At 33.7% G+C, this 20,712-nt stretch overlaps 3 protein-coding genes across 4 annotated transcripts; all 3 read right to left on the bottom strand.

The window, feature by feature from the left end:
- Positions 1 to 1,985: 1,985 nt before the first annotated feature.
- LOC146944914 (protein FAR1-RELATED SEQUENCE 6-like) lies at positions 1,986 to 6,582 on the bottom strand. Of its 2 annotated transcripts, XM_085743297.1 has the most exons (3): positions 6,455 to 6,582; positions 5,307 to 5,402; positions 1,986 to 4,128 (listed from the first exon to the last, which is right to left on the bottom strand). In XM_085743297.1, exons 1-3 carry the CDS (start codon positions 6,539 to 6,541, stop codon positions 2,119 to 2,121), a joined length of 2,193 nt encoding a protein of 730 aa, XP_085599423.1. In that variant the 5' UTR covers positions 6,542 to 6,582; the 3' UTR covers positions 1,986 to 2,118. The 2 variants fall into 2 exon arrangements, with proteins under 2 accessions (XP_085599423.1, XP_085599424.1); XM_085743298.1 differs by lacking the exon at positions 5,307 to 5,402.
- Positions 6,583 to 9,711: 3,129 nt separating this feature from the next.
- Positions 9,712 to 11,964, bottom strand: LOC146944913 (actin-depolymerizing factor 2). Its single transcript, XM_085743305.1, has 3 exons — positions 11,831 to 11,964; positions 10,277 to 10,542; positions 9,712 to 10,190 (listed from the first exon to the last, which is right to left on the bottom strand). Exons 1-3 carry the CDS (start codon positions 11,831 to 11,833, stop codon positions 10,040 to 10,042), a joined length of 420 nt encoding a protein of 139 aa, XP_085599431.1. The 5' UTR covers positions 11,834 to 11,964; the 3' UTR covers positions 9,712 to 10,039.
- Positions 11,965 to 12,850: 886 nt separating this feature from the next.
- On the bottom strand, positions 12,851 to 19,383 carry ATSEC20 (Sec20 family protein). Its single transcript, XM_085743296.1, has 7 exons — positions 18,975 to 19,383; positions 17,217 to 17,286; positions 16,941 to 16,996; positions 16,729 to 16,804; positions 16,527 to 16,563; positions 13,389 to 13,503; positions 12,851 to 13,256 (listed from the first exon to the last, which is right to left on the bottom strand). Exons 1-7 carry the CDS (start codon positions 19,256 to 19,258, stop codon positions 13,016 to 13,018), a joined length of 879 nt encoding a protein of 292 aa, XP_085599422.1. The 5' UTR covers positions 19,259 to 19,383; the 3' UTR covers positions 12,851 to 13,015.
- Between the last annotated feature and the right edge of the window lie 1,329 nt (positions 19,384 to 20,712).

The following is a 20,712-nucleotide window of genomic DNA, read 5'->3' as shown; positions in this document are numbered from 1 at the left end:
GAACCCTTTTGTTCATATAGACATCGACTAATTTGTTTTGGTTTTGCTTTCTTTGTGACTTGTTCGGCTAATTCGTTTTGGTCCCTAATTTGTTTTGGTTTTGCTTTCTTTCTTTGTGACCGTGGATGAAATCTTGGATATCTATATAATCTTGGATATCTACCTCAAATGCTATAAGCAAAATCTTGGATTCGAGTCTCGTGGATGAAAAATAATATTATTGGAAGGGAATATCACACTGTAAATTTTGGATTCGAGTCTTAATGGATGAAAAATGGTATCATTGGGAGAGGAGATCACACTATAATTGATCATCTAGGTTCTTCGATGGACATTAATTATCCACAAAATTAATTGGATATTTCACACAATAACAAGGTTATGAAAAAAAGTATGGATAAAAGATATTACTTCATTTGTCCCTGAATACACACTCATTTGGCTAATAATTTGTCGCTAGATATATCAATTTTCAAATTAATAGATATATTTATTGTTTCTTTTTCAAATAAACTCCTAATTAACATCACGTGTGTTTGGTTGTGTGGTGGAGAGAATTGATTTTGGTTAAAAATGTTTCTCACTAAAAATTCTCTCTCTAATCTCAAATGTAAGCAGCAACAAAAGTTCACTATAATTCTTCAAAAAAAAAAAAAAGTTCACTATAATTATTACTCTTATTATAACTAGCAGTAAGATTAGCATTCATGTATCTGTCTTTCCGCTATTTTTATTGCATTATCATTTGTAAATTATAGATGTTTATGAAATTTTGATTAAAAGTATAAGTATAGATGTTTATGACTTTAAAATTATAACAAATCCAACAAACTATGTTTATTTTTTCAATAATACCAACAATATAACAAATATAATATAAATTCTTATATTTTTTTTTATCACACCAACAATATAACATTAATATAAAAAAATTGTTTAAGGTTATAATTGAAATAATGAAAAAACAGCCCAAAATCCTATATTCCTTTATATATATATATATATATATATATATATATATATTGTATAGTATATATAGATATCATAAAAGTACTTAAATTTATTTACATTCAAGATTATTTAATAAAATTATTTTTCTTATATTTGAGACGGAAAAGTGTGTGTGTGTATATATATATATATATCACAATAAAATAATAAAAGAGAAATGGTAACAATTGTCCTTAGAGAATTGTTTAATCAGCTAAAAAAAGTAACTTCTACATAGAAAGTAGTGTATTTATTATTTTGAGATTACCCATAATAAAATATGATGTCTTCGTGAATTTAGCTCAGTTGCATGTTATATGTAGGGACCAGAATTCAAACCCCAAACACTTCACTTACTAAAATAAATGAATTCCTAGTCAACAGGCTTCTTGACAAAAAAAGTAATAAGATTAGAAGTATATGTAATCACTACAGTTAATTTTATTAATCGAGCACAACTCTTTACCAAAACTTGCTTCTGTGACACGGTGTGAGTAATAAAAGTGAGTCCAGCCGAAATTCAAATTTAGTTTGTCAAGTTGTGAGACTGAGAGTTTAATTCCTACCACTAGACTCAAACCTCATTATTACCAAATATTATCTTATTTACTTCTTCAAAGTTCTTTTCAGCGTTAAGATTGTCAACAACCTTGTCCTCGTGAGCTTAACTCAGTTAGTCCGGAGTTCAAACCCCAACCACTACCAAAAAAAAAATATCGAACAACCTTGAAACCCTCGACTAGGTGAATCAATGCATCCAACAACACAAATCATGGCACATAGTGGATACACTGGAAGTTTGGAACAGCTGCTACTGCAGTCACAAACCATATGCATCAGGTAAAATAGGACTTATTCAGGAGGAGTTTGGCTTACCTCCATTTAAAGCAAAACTCATTCAGGAAACAGCATGTCAACTGTTCAACTTCCAAAGTGTTACCGCCACTATGTAAATGAATTAGATTGATTATTATTGCAGAAATGACAAGAAAAGCTACCCAGGACCAAAAATATCTATAGTTATGCAAGTTATAGACATTGTAAAATGAGCAAAGTTAAACACCATGAGGTAAAGCAGAGATATAAATATTTACACCAGCACTAATTTTTATCAAGTACATTTAAGGTTTACTCCTGTTTGTGTTCTACATCACGAACCTGATGAAGTGATTCTTCAAAAGCCTGCAACGCTACCTTGTAATGATCCAGAGAAATTACTCCCTCCTCCACAACTTGTAAGGCACTTCTAAATAACCGATTAGACCATTGAATAGGGTCAGTATCAGTATCATCAGGACTAAAACGGTTGTGACCGGGAATACAAAAGCGCTTGTAATCTTTATTCCACCGCGAAAGAATGTACTTAGGAGGAATCTCCTCCACCCCAATAAAATTGAGTACACACAACGCATGCCGACAAAGATATCCATAAAAATTAAAGCAACAACAGATACAACGAACTTCAACTGATGTTTTACTATACACAACTTCAAAATCCTTAATTTCCCGTTTGTTTCCCTCGATCAAAACGCGCTCCTTGACCAAGAAGACGGTGATAGGGCCATCCACGTGTAATTGCATTGTCCCAAAACAAGAGAACATTTCTTCCACTTCAAGTTGGAACTTGGTGAATAATTCTCTTGTGTACATACTAGAGAGCTGCAGTTCAAAAGAGCATTTGGTTTTTAGCAAAGGGCTTGAGCTTCTCGATTCAATATCTGCAAGAGATCCTTCCTTGTACTTCTTGTAAAGAGCTAATTCATACTTGTCAAGAAACTCCTTCAAAGAAGTCTGTTTGTGGACATATTTATCGAAAAAAGGACTAATGCTTTCCCCAGACCGTGTTGCAGACATACCAGCAAAAAACTTGTCCTTCAGATATACCGGTGCCCAATGAACTCGGTCTTCGTAAAGTGAACAAAGCCACTCATTATCATTAACTCCAAAACATTGAATCATGAATCCCCATGCTGCATCGAATTCAATCACTTTTGATGTCTCATAAACTGCTTTAATCAGCGCTTTCTTGATTGCATCATAATTGTGCAACCCTCCCAGTTTTTCTGGTACTTTTTTCATAATTAATGACAAGCTAAAGCAATGATGAGATCTGGGAAAAACTTCAGCAATTACACTCTGCAAAGCTTTGCATCTATCTGTAATAATAGTTTGAGGAGAACAACCTGATATACATGTGTTCCATGTTCTAAACAACCATTTATATGATTCTATTATTTCACCTGCAAGCAGGCCACAACCTAATAACACTGATTGACCATGGTGATTTATTCCAACTAAAGCCACAAGAGGGATTTCATATTTGTTTACCAAATAAGTGTTGTCAAGATAAATGACATCACTAAAATAACCGCATGCAGCCCTAGATTTAGCATCAACCCATAATGCATTCCTTAAATGCCCTTCATCATTGAAATCCATCAAATAAAAGAAGTTTGGATTAGTCAATTGCATACGGCAGAGGAAATTATAAATGGCTTGTGTGTCACCTTTTCTTAGGTGCAACTTATTAGAATATTTGGAGAAAGCTCTGTCATCTCTTGCATTGGAGTTTAAATTGTCATTACCTTCTGTATCTATCACAAGTGCATGATATACCTTAATTGTTTTCCCCTCTGCATCAGAACTAGGCAACGAGTTATTTTTAGTTCCACTTCCCATCTTTTTAATGGATTTATGTATCTTAGCACCTAAGATGTGGTTATGTTCGAGAGTAACCTCGCATATCCTCCATCTCTGAGACTCCACTAACTTAATCCTTATCATGGCAGGACAACCAGTTCTGGTTTCTTTTCTCAAATTGTTAACATCTTTTATTCTTTTGAAACCTTGACTGCTACAACAAAGCACTGCACCGTATTTTTCTTTGCTATTTCGCTTGAACCATGAATTCTTAATCCTCACACAAAATCCAACCTCTTTGGCATAGCAAATATAATAATTGTAAGCATCATCATATGATTCAAACTCCATTCCGACGGCAGGTGCAACAAATTCCTTTTTACCCTCAGAAATATCGTCTTGACAATCAAATTCAATTAGAGCACCATCTTCATCTCTTGGAATTTCAATGCATTCTCCATCCGGCGATTGCTTGCTGCATGGTGAAGTATCTTCCATCTAGCATATTGTCAAACAAAATCAATAAGCTACCTCTAATAAAACAATATTGAACATTAGATTCTTTTACATATGAAATCAAAAAAAAGAAAATTCTATTTATTTGCACATGCAAAAAGTATTTTTATACATATGGAAGTCACCAATAGAAACTAATAAAACAATGCATTCTCCATGTATTAATTATTCGCAGCATAGAGAACATCTTGACAACCTAGCTCAAAGATGGTCTACAAGTTTCCAATTTGAAATTTTATATTACTGATTGGTGCAACCTTTTCCTCTCTCTCACAATATACTATCATTATATATTTGAAGCAATATACCAACTATATCTTTCACACAAGTGAACACCCCAAATCATGATGAATATCCAAAACAGTTCAATAATGACTTATAATCTAATAATTATTGTAGACCGAATGCTCAATAAACAAAGTCCAAAATAACCATTCTTCAAAAAAAAAAAAGTCCAAAATAACCATGTGAATTAGTCATTGTCATTACACACCTATGACATCCTAACACCTTAGTAAAAGTGACAGAAATTAGAAGTGTTAGTCAGGATAATTAAAATTAAAATCCATGCATCCTTCCCTTTTATTTTTAACATTGACCACAAGACAATCGGTGCACTTCTCTCGTTTACCTCATTGAAATTTGCAGCACAAACAAAAATTTTGTCAGTCCAATGACATTGCACCATTGTTTTTCTCAAAACATGGAGACCCCTTTTGGACATAGATAACCGAAAATACAAAATAGTCTCAATACAAGTAGAATCAAGCATCAGGTTCTTCAAGTCTTGCCACGACATAATAGTTTGAAACGCAAATCATCACCAATTTAGGCAAACTAAACTGCACACTAACTTCTTACAAAAATACAATATTCAAAACTTGGAATCCATGTTATAACTTATTCCTCTATTCTCTTCCCTCCCAACCAAAGAGTCAGATAGTCATAACGAAAGAATCTGGGGGCAAAAGGCAAAAGGACAAATAAACTCCAGTCCAATGCGACATCAAACTGCAAAAACTATGTTGTTAATCGTGGATAATAACAATTTGTTCAAATTCAGCTACGCTATAGTGCTATAACCCCGCTATAGCCATTAACACACATTAAAACAACACACATACGCAATGATTGTTAGGTGGAGATGAAGATTCATTTACCGTGACATCGAGATTAGAGCTTAGTGACAAGTCTTTATAATTTGGAGCACACACAGTATCACCCGTCATGATCCGATCAGAGGGTTCACATGAACTCTGTCACAAATTAGATGTTAACCTTCCAATAAATTGTCAAAAAAAAAGACTCAATATACATCATAACACAACTACAATAATATTAGTTTTGCTACTCCTTGCTTGGTTTCTTTGTAGTTTGTTTCTAGGCTTCAACTCTCTATCTATCCAAAAAAATAAAATAAAATAACTTTGTTCATCTCAAACACTTATACACTCGAAAACCTTTAATAAACCATACACTTCCACAATCCCAGCCTCCAGCGGCTCAAACCAAAGATTTTTGCCCCTATAAATAAATCAAATTCATCTCTTAAGCAAAGCCTTGTACCCACCCAATTATGATCCACAAAAGAAGAAAAAAATATGTCATTGTTACACTTAACAAAACCTACACTAGGCTTACGTCAAATAGAAAAGGCATAAGGAGAGACAGCACTACTTGTCAGCCGGGGTGCGTCATTTTCATAGAGTCCAATTCATAAGCATGGATGCACCATGATTAATTACTACAGTGGAGCACACCCCCTTACCAAATTTTCGGTTACTGCATAGCCAAATACTCTAAAGCGTCGTAACCCCAAAACTTGTTGCTCCTTCACATGCAACAGTTAATTGAAACATCGTTGCACTCTGAAAGACAATTCATATGACGTTCAACAAAGTCAAACAATCATAACTCTATAGCACTGCACTTATGATTGAAGGCGTTTTCGGTGTCGACACTTGTTGGTGTCTGACACACGTGATTATATCTAACTAATTTATTTTCTCAAATTATTACGACGTGTCTGTGTCGTATCCGGTCACCGTGCTGGGTTAATTATGTATTCAATTTACAGAGCATAAATACAACAAATTGACATCTTGAGAAATGAGACCGGATATGTAGTAGACCTAAACCTAGCATAATTTGAAGTTCAGCAGTAATGCAACAAAAATTGACAAGAATGATGAAATCTAAGTGCAAAAGAGATACAGCAAAAAACAAGAGGTGTTTCAGAAATTGTAGCGGTTAGATTGAATTGAGAGTCAATATAAAGCATAGATATAAAATAATTGATTAAAATTACCGTTAAATATCGTTCTTCATCTTCTTCTTCTGAAGGGAGAGGCTCAACGGCGGAGACAAGTTGTTGTTCAGTCCCAAGATTCGACATCAAAACATGCTCTGCGTTTCACACTCTCTTGCCGCGCCAGTATCAGTTTTGTAATTTTGTTTTGTTTTATGTAGATTTTTTTTTTTTTGTTTGAGCAAATGACATATGATATTTTTAAGCCTAATTTTAAATGTTCTTTTTTAGTTGAATTGTAACAAAAAAAAAAATGTTTGAAATGATTAATTAGTGCCATAAACTTGCTTAAGGACAACATAAGATAATATAACACAAGACAAACTTTCATTGTATTGAATAATTTTTGATCTTATACGATTTATTGTGGACAAAATGTTATTTTTGTATTTTAAACAACTTGTACGCGAGGCAAAAAGTTGTGTTGTAGTTTAGTGAGCAACAAAAATTTCAATTTTTGTGTTGTCTCTTGCCTCGTGTTTGTCTTGTCCCCTAGAACAGTTTTACAAATTAAACATTGTACAATTAAAGTTGTCATATCATGTGCTTCATTTTTTAGCAGATCAAATGCAAAGTTAGTGTTCATTAATATGTGATATAATTTTACCTTGCATATGATTGATTTGTCAACTTATCTTCAAGCTCTTGCAACTTATCTCTTTGCCATTGTTTTCTGGTTCATTTGGAAGGTTAGAAATCAAGATATTTTTTTCTGAAAAAAAAAAGGACGAATTGTTCACTATTAATCGGATTAAAGTTTTCATGGTACAATTGTGTCAAACTTTGGTAATTCCACCGTTTCTCGCATCATTAGACAAGTTTTTGAATGCAACTCCAAAAAAAGTGACATCAAATTCAATGCTGACGATAACTTCTTTGCGAACCTGATATGTGTCGGTTTTGAAGTATAATAGATTTTTTCTAAAAAAAAAATGGACGAATTGTTCACTATTGATCAGATTAAATATCTTCATGGTATAATTGTATCTAACCTCGATAATGCTATCGCTTCTCGCATAATGAGACAAGTTTTTGAATGCCACTCCCAGAAAGTTACATCAAATTGAATGTTTGGGATTGCTCCTTTATGAACCCTAATAGGTTTGGTTTTGGAAGTACAATAGAAAATTTCTGAAGAAAAATAAAATTGGACGAATTGTTCGCTATTAACCATATTAAATCTTTTCATGGTATAATTGTATCTAACCTTGGCATTCTGCCGCTTCTCGCATGATGAGACAAGTTTTTGAATGCAACTCCCATAAAGTTACATCAAACTCAATGATTGCAATAGCTCCTTTGCAAACCCTAATAGACGTGGTTTTGCAAGTACAATAAAATTTACCTGGAAAAAAAAATTGGACGAATTGTTCACTATTAATCAGATGAAATATTTTCATGGTATAGTTGTATCTAACCTTAGTATTCTGCCGCTTCTCGCATGATTAGACAAGTTTTTGAATGCAACTTCTCAAAAGTTACTTCAAACCCAATGTTGATGAAGCTCCTTTGCAAACCCTGATAGGTGTGGCTTTGGAACTATAATTCGGAATTTCTTTGGTAAATGAATCTTCGATTATTTTGGTTTATGTGGTGTTGGCACTTGACACGTTCATTAACGTCAAATTAATTGGCGATTCTGAGAGGTTTAGAGTTGGCGTAGCATGTGGTTATAATAACGTTGTTTGCGAATCAAATTCTCTTGTATCCATTGATATGGCCAAGATTGGTGTTCTTTCATCTTGTACCTCAACAATTAATGTTTTTTACATGTTCAATGATTTCTAATGGCATCTCTCTTTTACTCACACCTTGAGCCAAATTCACAGATTTAATTCTATCAAATGTTATGAATTTTGCTAGAAATTATTACAATATTTTTTTTTATCATGAACGAAGGGATAAGTACCACGTAAAACTCACATCCATACTAGTGAGTACCAGCGAGGTCCCAAGTTCAAACCATAATAAAGATATTTGGTGGCAAATTGGTTAGGTTTTACAACAGTTGGTCGCAATTTCATTTTTTTTTTAATCATCGTTTGCATTTTGGTGTGTTATGTGATTTTTCAAAAAGGGATCGGTTTTTCTTGAACATTGTTTGGCTTTGTACGGTTTGGATTATTTGAAATGAGCCCAATGATCAGATTTTTAAGCATAAGGGGGAAGATTAAGCTGTTTTTTACTATCATTATTGGAGGCTTTATCCTCGTCGTAGTTTTAGTCTCATGGCTCTTTTGCTTTCTTGCTTTATGCTTTCTCATACACTTTGGTGACTTCCTGTATATCTTTGTAGTCTCTTCTGGTGCAGCTTATGCCGGAAAGATTACCGTTAATGAAGTTTCGTTTTAACTTGTTAAAAAAAAAAGTATAATGCATGCAAAATACACTTTGACTAATGACTCTTCTTTGTGCACCATTGAGTAATGAATCTAACTTTGTTTTTACCGAAGTAATGAATTATGAATTTAATAACTTAATATCGACATTTAAGTACAAATATTTTTTAATTTATTCACACGGTATTAAATTACTTTTTTGAGGGTGAGAGGTCACCTTAGTAGTTTGCTACTAGGCTTCTTATGCGTCGCTCATGCGTTGCACTATTGCATGAGCCTGGCACACCCAAAAAAAGAAAATCAAATGACTTTTTTATATTAAAAACGCAAAGGGGAGACTTAGTAGTTAGTACAATAAAGAAAACTTAATTGATTCGCAATTCATTATGTTTTTTCAATTGATTCGCAATTCGATGATTCACAATTCGATTTTTTACCAAAAAGTCCAACCATATTATCCCAACCTAACCCCAGCCCTCAACTAGTGCGTCATAAGAACCTCACAGTGCAAGTACGCATTTCCTAATGGTTTGTGGTTATGCATTCTAACAACAAAAAAAACTAGGATAAAAAATGAAGTCCCTGATTCTATTCGTGAGACTATATTACAAAAGGAACAAAAACTTCAACAAAACTCAAGCCCGCTATGGGGAAAGGCATACCAATTAGTGACAACTGTGCCTAATGGATTAACTGATCACTCACAGCAAGCTCAACAGTTACTCCTTCCTCCCAACAACTAAGCTCTTTTATGCAATAAATAAAGTACTCTGGTGTCGAGCAAAAGCACCATACCAATATAATAAGATCTCACTACATCAAACCCATAAACAGAGTTTGCATGAACAAGACTACAGAAGGCCTTTGAATACCCATACCAGAAAAACAAAAAAATGAAATGACTGAAGTCAAAAGGCATTAGTGAATGACTAGTGTCAATATTAAAAAGGCGAACCCCATTTGTTGTCTGATCATCACACAAAACAGTTACAAATTTACCCAGTAAGGATATACTAAAATGCCACTCAAACGAAAAGATTGTATAAATCACAAATCATAACAAAATACACAGGAACAAGAGAAGCCTGTTGAAGGTGCAATACACTTTATGCCACAATTTTGGAAAATTTGAGACCATAACCTAGTCAAGTTGACCAACCCACAAACTATGGATATCTCAATATGACTAACTAAGGCTTAAGGGGAGCTCCCCCACCAGAAAGCCTATACTATTCAGAATCATTATTTAGTTGGCACGGCTTTTGAACACATCAAGACCCATTTCAGTAGGATCAGTTGCCTGCAACTCTATTTGAATTCCATCCAGCTCCCTCTTGAACCTTTCTTTGGTGCTTGCATAAATCATCTTGCTTCTCACTCTTGCTGTATCAGGCGACCTACACACAAAGCCAACAGAATTAATGCAGATAGGAAGTAAACAACCAAGGAAAACTATAGCCATGTATCGAAAAGCAAACATTACCACCCAATGAAAAAAATTCTGCTTTTGGGGACATTCTCTTCTGTCAGATACTCAAAATCATAGACAGCATAACGGCACTCATCAGCAGGAAGGCATGCAGTGAAATTTTCATAGCCTTCAGCTGGCTCACCAAGCTTTTCCACAATGACTTGCTTCTGTTTCTCCTCGATCTTATACACTATGAACCGGTGTGTCCTTTTTGCCTTGAGCTCCATAAACTTTAACTTGCAGTCATCATGGACTGCCATACCAGATGCTGCATTTGCCTGTAGAATTGCAGTTAGAAACACATCATAATCAATCATCAATGTCATGCACCAGCAGATCAGCAATCACATGAGATTGTACACAAATAAGTAAACTTCGTCATTTAACTTGTTACTCAACAAAAGAGAAAAACAAAGAAAAAGACAGTTCATGACATGATCTGAAAGAAAGACTAAAAGTCTGAATCAGATGAGAAGTTTTTAGTTGCTAACCATTTACATTTCTTACTTCAAATTTATTACAAAAATACCACCTTATTTTCACATGATTTCCTATTTTTCAAGTTTCTACAGACCAAAAGGGTCTAGGCGCAAGTCATTGGTGCTTATTGTGTGTGAGTGTTGTAAAACCTGCATACCAAATTCAATTCATACAGATAAAAAAAACAAGATCCTAAAAGTTTTGTATCACATTGGAAATATACAAATCTTCGAATAGAAGGTGTCAATTTTTCAATCAAAGGCAAAGACAAACTCTTTCTCAAACAAAACAATTCATAATAGCTGATCTTTAAGAAGCTGAAAAATAAAGAGTAAATTAATACATGGTGAATGATAAAATGTTATAGCAATATGTAGCCCGCTAACAAAGTGAGTTATCCTTATACAAGCATAGTACCGTCCAAATCAATGGAATATAGACAAATACTAGTGATTAGTGCAAAATTAAGTAAAGAACAACAAAAAGCCAATTTATGTTTAGATGCGTCTTCTTCAAGCTAAAAATATATAGAATATTTCAGTTTATTTACAAAAATCTAATAAAAGACAAAATAAATCTATTAAAAAGAATATTCTCTAATTAAAAATTGCACCAATAATTAACTACTACAAAAAATAAATTGAATCCACAAGCTTACCCAAACAAAATAATAAAAATAAATAAATAAATAAAATTCACAGAAATCAGATAATATGTCCACACAGATCACAATTCACAAGCTATTGTAATAATAAATTAACAATCCACTAAATCATCCAATTATTATACGATTAATTTGATAATAATCCAATTCAAACAATGAAATCGACAACGAGATCAGATCTGAGAATGAAGTGAGATTTGCAACGAAAAAAAAATGCAGCTGAAATGAAAAGATCAGATCATGAAAATTCCAGCTCGGATTGTACTATAGTCAACAAAAAGAGCTGAAATCGGAGACGAAATCGAGAGGACTAAATTCAATCATATATGATAATTTAAATTAAAAAAATAGGCAAAATTCGCGGAAATTGTTAGCCATGTGTAAGAATTGAACGGTTAAAGAAGAAGATAGAGAAAACGAACCATGAGTTAGTTGTGGTTGTTGGAGAATTGATTGGGAGCGAAGGTGGTGGAGGAGATATAGGGAGAAGGTGTGATTGTTTCTTCGATCGAGGGTTCGATCGGAGAGAGAGAGAGAGAAAGAGAATGAGAAATGTGAAGGAAAAAGGTGTGTGGTGGAGCGTGACAGTGTCTTATAGATATCTGCGGCGCGTGTTTCTAAATGGCCCAATGGGCGATGATGCCTTGTTCTGTATGGGTCTTGGTGGTCCAAATTCCTTCTTTGGGCTTGTGGCCCAAATTATTTCAACACTTCTAGGGTCCCACACTCCAAAATTCCCTCCTAAAAGTTCTCTATACATATCAAATCAAATGTTTTGAATTGATTCCCAACGCACTAAGACGATACGGTAACATTCAAAAAAAAAAAAAAGACGATACGGTAAGGAATCGCTTTTGGTTTAATCAAAGTTTATGGGTTTGTATTCACTCTTAAACATGTAATAGTGTTAAATCTTTTGAACGAGAGTTTTGTTATTTATTACAATTCTACTACAGTTGCGTATAGATACGTGGTTCACACAAACTAATATATTGGATTGATTGATAAACACTTTATTTTTGATATAGTCTTCATATTAGTTAAGTAACTAAGATGGTTAATAGGAGTAGTTCACCTCAACAAGGGAATCGAATGGGAAGGGATTATAACCAATGATTATGTTATAGTTAAATGAAGTGAAGACCCATAAAAAAGGGCTAAGTGCATTAACTCGACTTGAATCACAAGTTTATTCATCTCGAAAAATATCTCATAAAAATCTTGTGCACCCGCGTAATTGAATGCTTCGTTGGATTGCATGTATTTCCAGCTGTTAAATATACTTTTGATTTTGATGTGTCCGTGAGAGAGCAAGGAGACAACACGTTATTTCAAAAAGTTTCTTGTATAAACATTTTCACTATGTCAACAAATATGAGATCACTAGCCCAAATTATAATGGCTACAGGATTAAAAAAAAAAAAAAGGGTTCAAAATCGATATCATAAAACAGCTTAATAATCTTCTCATAGATACCTTCTAATAAAAAAGGTACCACATGGCTTTTCATTTTAAGCAATCAGAAGGATGCTAAAGTTGTGTGTGAAGGTATACAATATCTCTTGATATAAACTGCGGACAACACAACACCATTTCTTGGAAATGTATCAAAGTTCATCATGTATTTGTTGTTCTAAAGGAGCCTCTATATTATGAACACGATCAACTCTGACTTGATGAGGATTCATGTTCTCTGCAACACCTTGTGGTCTTAGCCCTGCCTGGCCCATCATACCAGCTTTTATGGCCCCAGTAACCTTTCTCTGCAACGTAAGTATTCCAATACGCTTGGAAACAACATAAAGAACGGCAAGGGAGAACAACAGAAAGCCAACCCCAAGTATCACCCTGTTTGTATACGACTTGATCGTTAGGATTTAAAAAGACCAAACAACGTGAGTGCACAGTAAAAAAGGACAACCTGATACCTCCAAACTCCCACCATGTTAGGATTCAGGGAAGAATCATTTTTTTAATTACCTGTCTATGATATCTTGACGTTGCATTGTAGAGAGAAGATTTCTAGTTCTCGTCAACAATGAGCGATGCCCTTTATATTCACTTTCAGCCTTTTTTAACACTCCAGTTGATTCATCTATATATCCAAGCAATTTGCAAAACAAATACAGAGAATATTATTTCATACTTCTTGTAATCATATTGATGAAAACAATATCAGTATCACAAACTTATCAAAACAGAAATTTAATTCAACTAAAATTTCAACCAGCATAACAACAGAAACAGTGAACGAATTTACATTACACGCAAAGGAGATTTTAGGTGTGTCACGGGATTGGTTAACTACATTAAATGTGTATCGTGCAATCCTACATATTAAATCACAATTTTGACAACATTGGGTATCAGAACTAGGGCACTGTAGAAGATACAAGACACAAGAATTGTCCGTGGGCATTTGAGAGGTTGGACTACACGCAAACAAAATTAAATTTCCAATGCCATTGCCATTGCCATCCTCTCTCCTCTTTCTCTTCTTTCAATTCTACAGCCTGCCCAACTATCTTGAGTCCTAAATACTTAACAGCAGTTAGTCTGTTTGTTCTATTTACAATGTCTTGAATACTTGTGCGGCCAGGCTAGGATCTCTGCCTATGAATACGGCCTCCCCCTGAAGAAAAGGAGTCCAGGTTTGCTCCATTTATCTACCCTCCATTTATGAGATAGACACAAGTGGAAGATTACTGGGACCCACTACTGAGGTTCACTTATTAAAATGGGTCTCACTAATCTATCACTCGTGTCCATCTCTCTCATAAATGGACAACAAATGGAGGGTATATAAATGGAGCAAACCCGGACTCGAAGAAAAGAGCCACCTGTATTTAAGGAGAAAGTCAAGAAATGTTCCTTGAATGCTAACTGCAGTCTCTGCCCTCCCCTCCCCTCCAGTTTCTCTCCTTTTAATTATCTGCCCTGTTGACTATCCTAAGCCCTCTGAAACTAACAGTAGTTGGTTAGTCTATTCTATTTGCAATGCCTTAATTACTTCAGAGGCTAGGATCATCTGATGTACTCCGGTTTCCCATTACATATACCTTTCCTAATTCAGGGCTCTGCATACCAAAATCATCCACATGGAAAGTTTGACCTTTTGATTTCAACATATAGGAATACAAACTACAATATCCTTAACCATTGCTGCACTATGTAATTAACTGCATCTCGGAAAATCATGCATTACATTCTACAGTTTGGGATAATTGAATACACATAAAAATAAAATGATTCAGATTTATGAATTCTAACACCGAGCAAGCTTTACAATTGTTAGCAAGTTAAAACATGATTTAACAGGCTGCCAACATGTGTCAACTTTATTTTTCTTCAATATTCAGCTTCATGTATTTTTCTTTTCTTTGGACTTAGGCTAGAATGGATGAATTCTATTCTAAGATCTTACTATACTTCAAAGTTATGCTTAATTTTTTGGAGGGGCAAGGTAGGAAAGGGGGATAAAAGGTGAATTATGGAAGGAAAAAGCAGAAGCTAAAAGAAAGGACTTTGGTTTACACACAATAAAAATGGGGAGCATCATCAGATAAGATGTCAATCCCTTTGCAAAGCCTTCCATAGTGCTAAAAATCACTGGCCAAACACCCTACAAAGTTCAAGCCCAAAAAGTGGCAGGGGATAGAAATCTCCTTGAATAGTTTCACCATAAGTCTCTACTCATATCACATCAAGAGAGTTTTAAATACTAAAAAGATCAGGAACATAATCGGTTTATATCATATCACAGATTCACAGTCTTAAGATACAATAATATTGGTTTGTGACATTGAACTCTATTTTTAACCATTAATGTAATTCCTATCCATAGAAAGTATGGTAAACTATTTGATTTTATGCATGCCATTATAAACTAAATACCAAAGAAACTACATTAAAGAATCTTAAACTAAAATCTCTTTCTTCTATTCTCTTTTTTTTTTTTTTTTTTTGACGATTCTTTCTTCTATTCGCTCATATGATTACAAAGAGTGAGTTAATTGTAGACAAACATTACTTAGAATGGGCAAGCTCAACTGCTCAAGTAAAACTCTTAATTAATTCAGGAAATAATATGTGGACACAAACCCTACTCGATATGAAGTTCCTTATGACTTTATATACAATGGTAAGAATATTGAAAGTCACTGATTTTAGGCGCATATCAATTAGTTTTGTATTACTCACTTCATTTCTCTCAATTTCATGGTTTTGGGAAAATTGAATCCAGTCATGGTTTGTGGCATTTTGGATGAAAATAGTTGTTTGTCAAAAGTTTGGAAATTCTCCTATTTCCAAAAGTTGTTAACAAAAGTTACTTCGGTAAAAAAAATACAAATATTATTTGGCAGGATGAAAGCCAAAGGTTATTTTCCTTTCAATCATGGTCTTTAATTCAAACACAGTATGCTTAATATATCATTCAAGGACGCTGGTGATAATCTTGGTTTTAGTCGACTCTCTTAATATATTATTACTAATAGTAGAAATTTTAGTTTAAGTGCACCGGTGTTGTTAAATGGCAGGTTGACGCCAACCACGGCCATGACAGAAATCACACTGAAATCAATATAAGAAAGAGGAAGAAAAAAAAAACAGATGGAAAATACAGACCAGGCCAACTATAAAATCCTAAGAATCAATTTTACACCAAACGTACTTTGCACCTCTGCCATATACGGAAAACTCCGTGTTCTAAGAGATATCCTTTCACAGGCGAACTGCATACTCTCTTAATTTATCTTCCTCCTTTTCTGCGATGTTTCCATTTTTCAAGTCTCTCATTTCCTTTCACTTCCCTATGTTCTGTATATCTCTCTGTCTCTCTCTTTATTTTTCTCTATTTCTCTGTTTTTTAATTTTTGACAGAGAGCAGCATGAAGCTATAAATGTAACATCTGCCAATTAACCCAAAATTCATCAGTCATCCCCTACCTACAGTGCATGCCCTTCTTTTTTCCAACCCGGCTTATATAGTCAGCTTAAAATGATTTCATATACACTAAAAAGAAAACATGGTGTATACCTATATAAATTAAAAACTGGATATAGAAAGATAAAACAACAATCATTAATATAGACAGGAGAGGAGAAAAATATACCTACCAAGAGTCATAAGTGTGCCTGTGTTTCTTTCAACTTCCTGATCAACACAGAGATACAACGAGTGTGCTAATTATTATTCATTCATAAACGGGTCTTATTTTAAAAAGGAAAAGGATGGGACAAAATACTACAACGCAGGAGCATGATCAAACTAAAGTTTAGAAAGAAAGATACCTAACTCAACCTAACTAGTACTACTAACCTGAACCATTAATTGACGAGTACGACGAAGGCTTTCTGTGATGCTCTCTGCTGCAGATGTCATTCCAGCTTTTGTCCTGGACGAAGAACACATATATGAGAATTAAAATACTTTATCCCAGCATCATGTCAAGTGCCAAATGAAATTCTAATGAAATAGGAATAAACGATGAATAAAACTAAGGCAAACTGAAAATTGCACCAAGGACGTACTGCAAATTGCGTCTGCGAACTGTTGATTCTTCTCCACCACCTAGAAGTAGTTCTCTCTGCAACGCATAAAATCAGAATAAGTTACATTGCACTCTCCAATCCATCACTATAAACAAATAGCACACATCCACGACCACAACCACAATATAACTAATAGGTTCAGAGTCAATGACTAGAAGATGTTCCCAATAACAATGGAAAATCAAACCAGAAAAGTATTTAAGCAAAATGAACACCACAATGCTAAGGTTAAAGATATTCAAATAAGCATATTGCCTCTTCTTGAGCAGCTTTCCTCAAGTTAGCCTTGGCTTGTAGATTAGCATTCCTCAAACTTATCCGCAAACTGTTCAAAACATACAAACATATATTATCAACAGAAATTGCAAACACATTAAAACACAATCATTACTAATCTCTATATTAAACCAAGCGAATCGTCAATTTAGTCATGGAATTGTTGGACAATGTCAACTTGCTCTCTGAAATTAACAAAATAATCACTTCATTTGAGAATTTTCAATCGTGTTAGTCTCTGTCACGCATTTTCAAAAACTAAATTGACTGATCTGAAAAGACTAAAATAAATAGATATTTTCAATTTGAGGGACTATTTTGAAATAATAAAAAAATCCAGGGACTAAATTGACAGCGTACTACTTTCAAAGTCTAAGTCAGTGATTCATTCATTTTAAATCCATTTTCTTTAGAATTGAGCGAACCATCGATTCTGTTCCATAAGTTAAGTGTAAGATAATTTCCTCCTTCAAAATGGTAAATTATTCCTCGAAATTAAAGACTACCAATCAATTTACTCCTCTGTTAATCAATTCAAACAATTTTTTTGACTTTGGATATCAAAATAGAGATCAAAGAAGCTCCAAACAAATTTCCAGAAACATGATCAAACTGAGTTGAGCATACCTTAAAACAATGTGTCAACTCAGTATTTCTGGTCCTATTAGATGTCAGAGAATCTAAATTAACCACAATCTTCAATTTCAGAAACTAATTTGCCGATTTGTAAATATGGAATACCGAATTTCTTACACCCTACAATTTCTAGGACTTAGATTCACTTATTTACAATTGTGAAGGAGTTTTTATGTTTTCTAATTCTATTTTTCTTCCCTTCTTCTCCCTTTTCTTTGATTGACTTTGTGTTTAATTGCTTAAAGATGTGATCCCAATTATTTGTGCAAATCAGCATCGGGAGTGTGTTATTAAACTAAAAACAATGTTCTTTAAATTATTTTCTTATCTTTAGGAAATTGTCAAACAGAACAAATGAGTGCAAGATGTCTAGACCATGAACACTATCAGAACTCAGAACATAAAGTTCCCATAGCCCACTTGTATGTGTATTTTGTACTGCCAAGCTTTGGTTACTGAAGGTTTCAAACTCCATCTTTTTTCTACCCCAAAGTTAATTCCCTTCAATGTTATTTAAACCATTAGTAGCTAAAACTCCATATCAGGTTTCTACAGAGCAATCCACGATTGGTACACAGAAAAAAAACTACCTATATTCTACACATAAAGATTTGAATTGCAATTACAAGTCTATAGTTCATTATTGTCAACTGCAGTAGCTAAAACTTCCATTTCAGGGACGATTTTGAAATAATAAAAATTCCGGAGACTAAATTGAAACCGCACTACTCCCAAAGACTAACATTGATTCATTCATTTTAAATATATTTCCTTTAGAATTGAGTAAAAATCACCATTTTGTTCCTAGAAATTGTCTGTGTAAAACAATTTCCTCCCTCAAATTTGCAAAATAGTAAATTAACCAATTTGAATTTATATCAAAATAGAGATCAAAGAAGCTCTAAACAAATTTCTATAAACATGCACAAATTGATAGTGCCATGTCAAATCAGCATTTGTAATCATGTTGTTACAGAGACTAAATTGATTGAAAATCTTCAATTCCAGAAACCAAATTGCTCAACCTCTACAATTTCAAGAAATTCAATTCACTTCTTTACAAATCAATAAAAACGAAGCAGAGAGAGAAAGAGAGGGTACTTTTGAGTTAGGGTTTTCCATGATTGAAGCAATTGACGAGCAGAATCAACTTCTTGCTGTGTAGGCAACTGAGGAGCGAGAAGATCGAGATTGAAATGCAAAGAAGAAAGAAGCGCTAAACCATCTTGAGCAATACCATTCAATCTAGCAAGTGAATTCTTTTCATCTTTTGATCTTCCTGATTTACCGTATTCTCCAATTGCATTGATGTGGTCTTGCGTTTTGATGCATGCTTCGTTCCAGTCTTTCTTCACCTTTTCCAACTCTTCTACAACCTTGTCCATTTTTCACAGTGGCAAAAAGTGATCGAGATGATGAGAGGAACAGAGAGGGAGATCGAAGAGGGAGATGTGAGTGTGTCTCAAAACGCCAAAATGATTAACGCTGGCTTTGTTTTGAGAAATTAAACGAGGAAAGAAAAGAGTAAAGACGGGTTGTGATTAAATTATTGAATGTGAAGGACAAATTAGTCCCTCGGTTGGTTAATTTTGAATCATTGTTACAGACTGAGACGAATTAATTTGTCACCCGGTATGAAAATTTAAAGGGTTAATCATGTTTCTAGTCCCTATAAAATAGCGACCTTGTAAGTTTAGTCCTTACTTAATTTTAATAACATTTTTAGTCCCTATAAAAAAAAATTTACTTATAATTTTAGTCCCTGCTAAAACAAAGTTTGATTAATTACCCTTAAACTCTTAAATTTTTGAACGATTTTTTTGACACAAGATTAGAACACTATGAAAGGTTCGTTTACTAAAATTTAGAATTTTCAGACATGAAATGAATTAAATATGAATTTTTTAAAACGACAAAAGTTAAAGATAAAAAGTAATAAAATCTGGATGTAGAAATCAAATTTTGCGATAATTTTTTGCGGAGGAACTTTTAGTAATGTTCTAAACATGTCTGCAAAAAATTGTTCAAAAATTTAAGAGTTTAAGCATAAATTAAACAAATTTGAATTGAGTAGGGACTAATACTCAGGGCAAAAAAACAAAATTAGGGACTAAAAATGCTATTAAAATTAAGTAAGGACTAAACTTACAAGATCGCTATTTTATAGGGACTACAAACATAATTAACCCAAATTTAAATGATTAATTTTGATTTTTTTTTTTTAAATTGAATTGTATTTAAGAAAAGGATCTTGCTAACAAGTGCCCTAAGGGCATTGTTTAAGGAACCCAAAAAAAGAAACTATGTCTTGAAAATACAAGTCCAACACATGTTAAAGTCATAACCGTATAATTTTCAATGCAAAAGCTGCTACTTTTAGATGCTTAAACAATGCCCTTAGGGCACTTGTTAGCATTTTCCTTAAGAAAATTTTGGGGAATTAAATTTGTAACAAGAGAGTTTTATCTCCCTTTCAAAAAATAAAAAACCAAGAGCATGTTTGAAACACTCCCCAAAAAACTCTTTTTTAGTTTTTAAAAACTTGAAAATTAAAAACTTGTTTGCTAAACTATTTTTAAAATTACAGTTTTGGAAACTGTTTTGAATTTTTTAGTTTTTGGGACTAAAAAACTAAAACATGTAAAAGGATAACTATTGTGAGAAGAGGACTTGTATATTTCAAAAACTGAAAACAAAAACTATTTCAAACAGGCCCTAAAAATTATTGAATTACATTCTTTACCTCCTATAAAACCCGGATACTCTAAAATGGAGACGCTCGTATCGGATACTCGCGGATACCGGGATACGTACCCACGAAGTATCGGAATCAATTATT

The sequence above is a fragment of the Medicago sativa genome, chromosome 2, assembly GCF_051527215.1.
Source record: "Medicago sativa cultivar Bolivia chromosome 2, Bolivia_mono, whole genome shotgun sequence".
NCBI lineage: Eukaryota > Viridiplantae > Streptophyta > Magnoliopsida > Fabales > Fabaceae > Medicago > Medicago sativa.
This window is presented reverse-complemented; position numbering and strand designations above follow the sequence as displayed.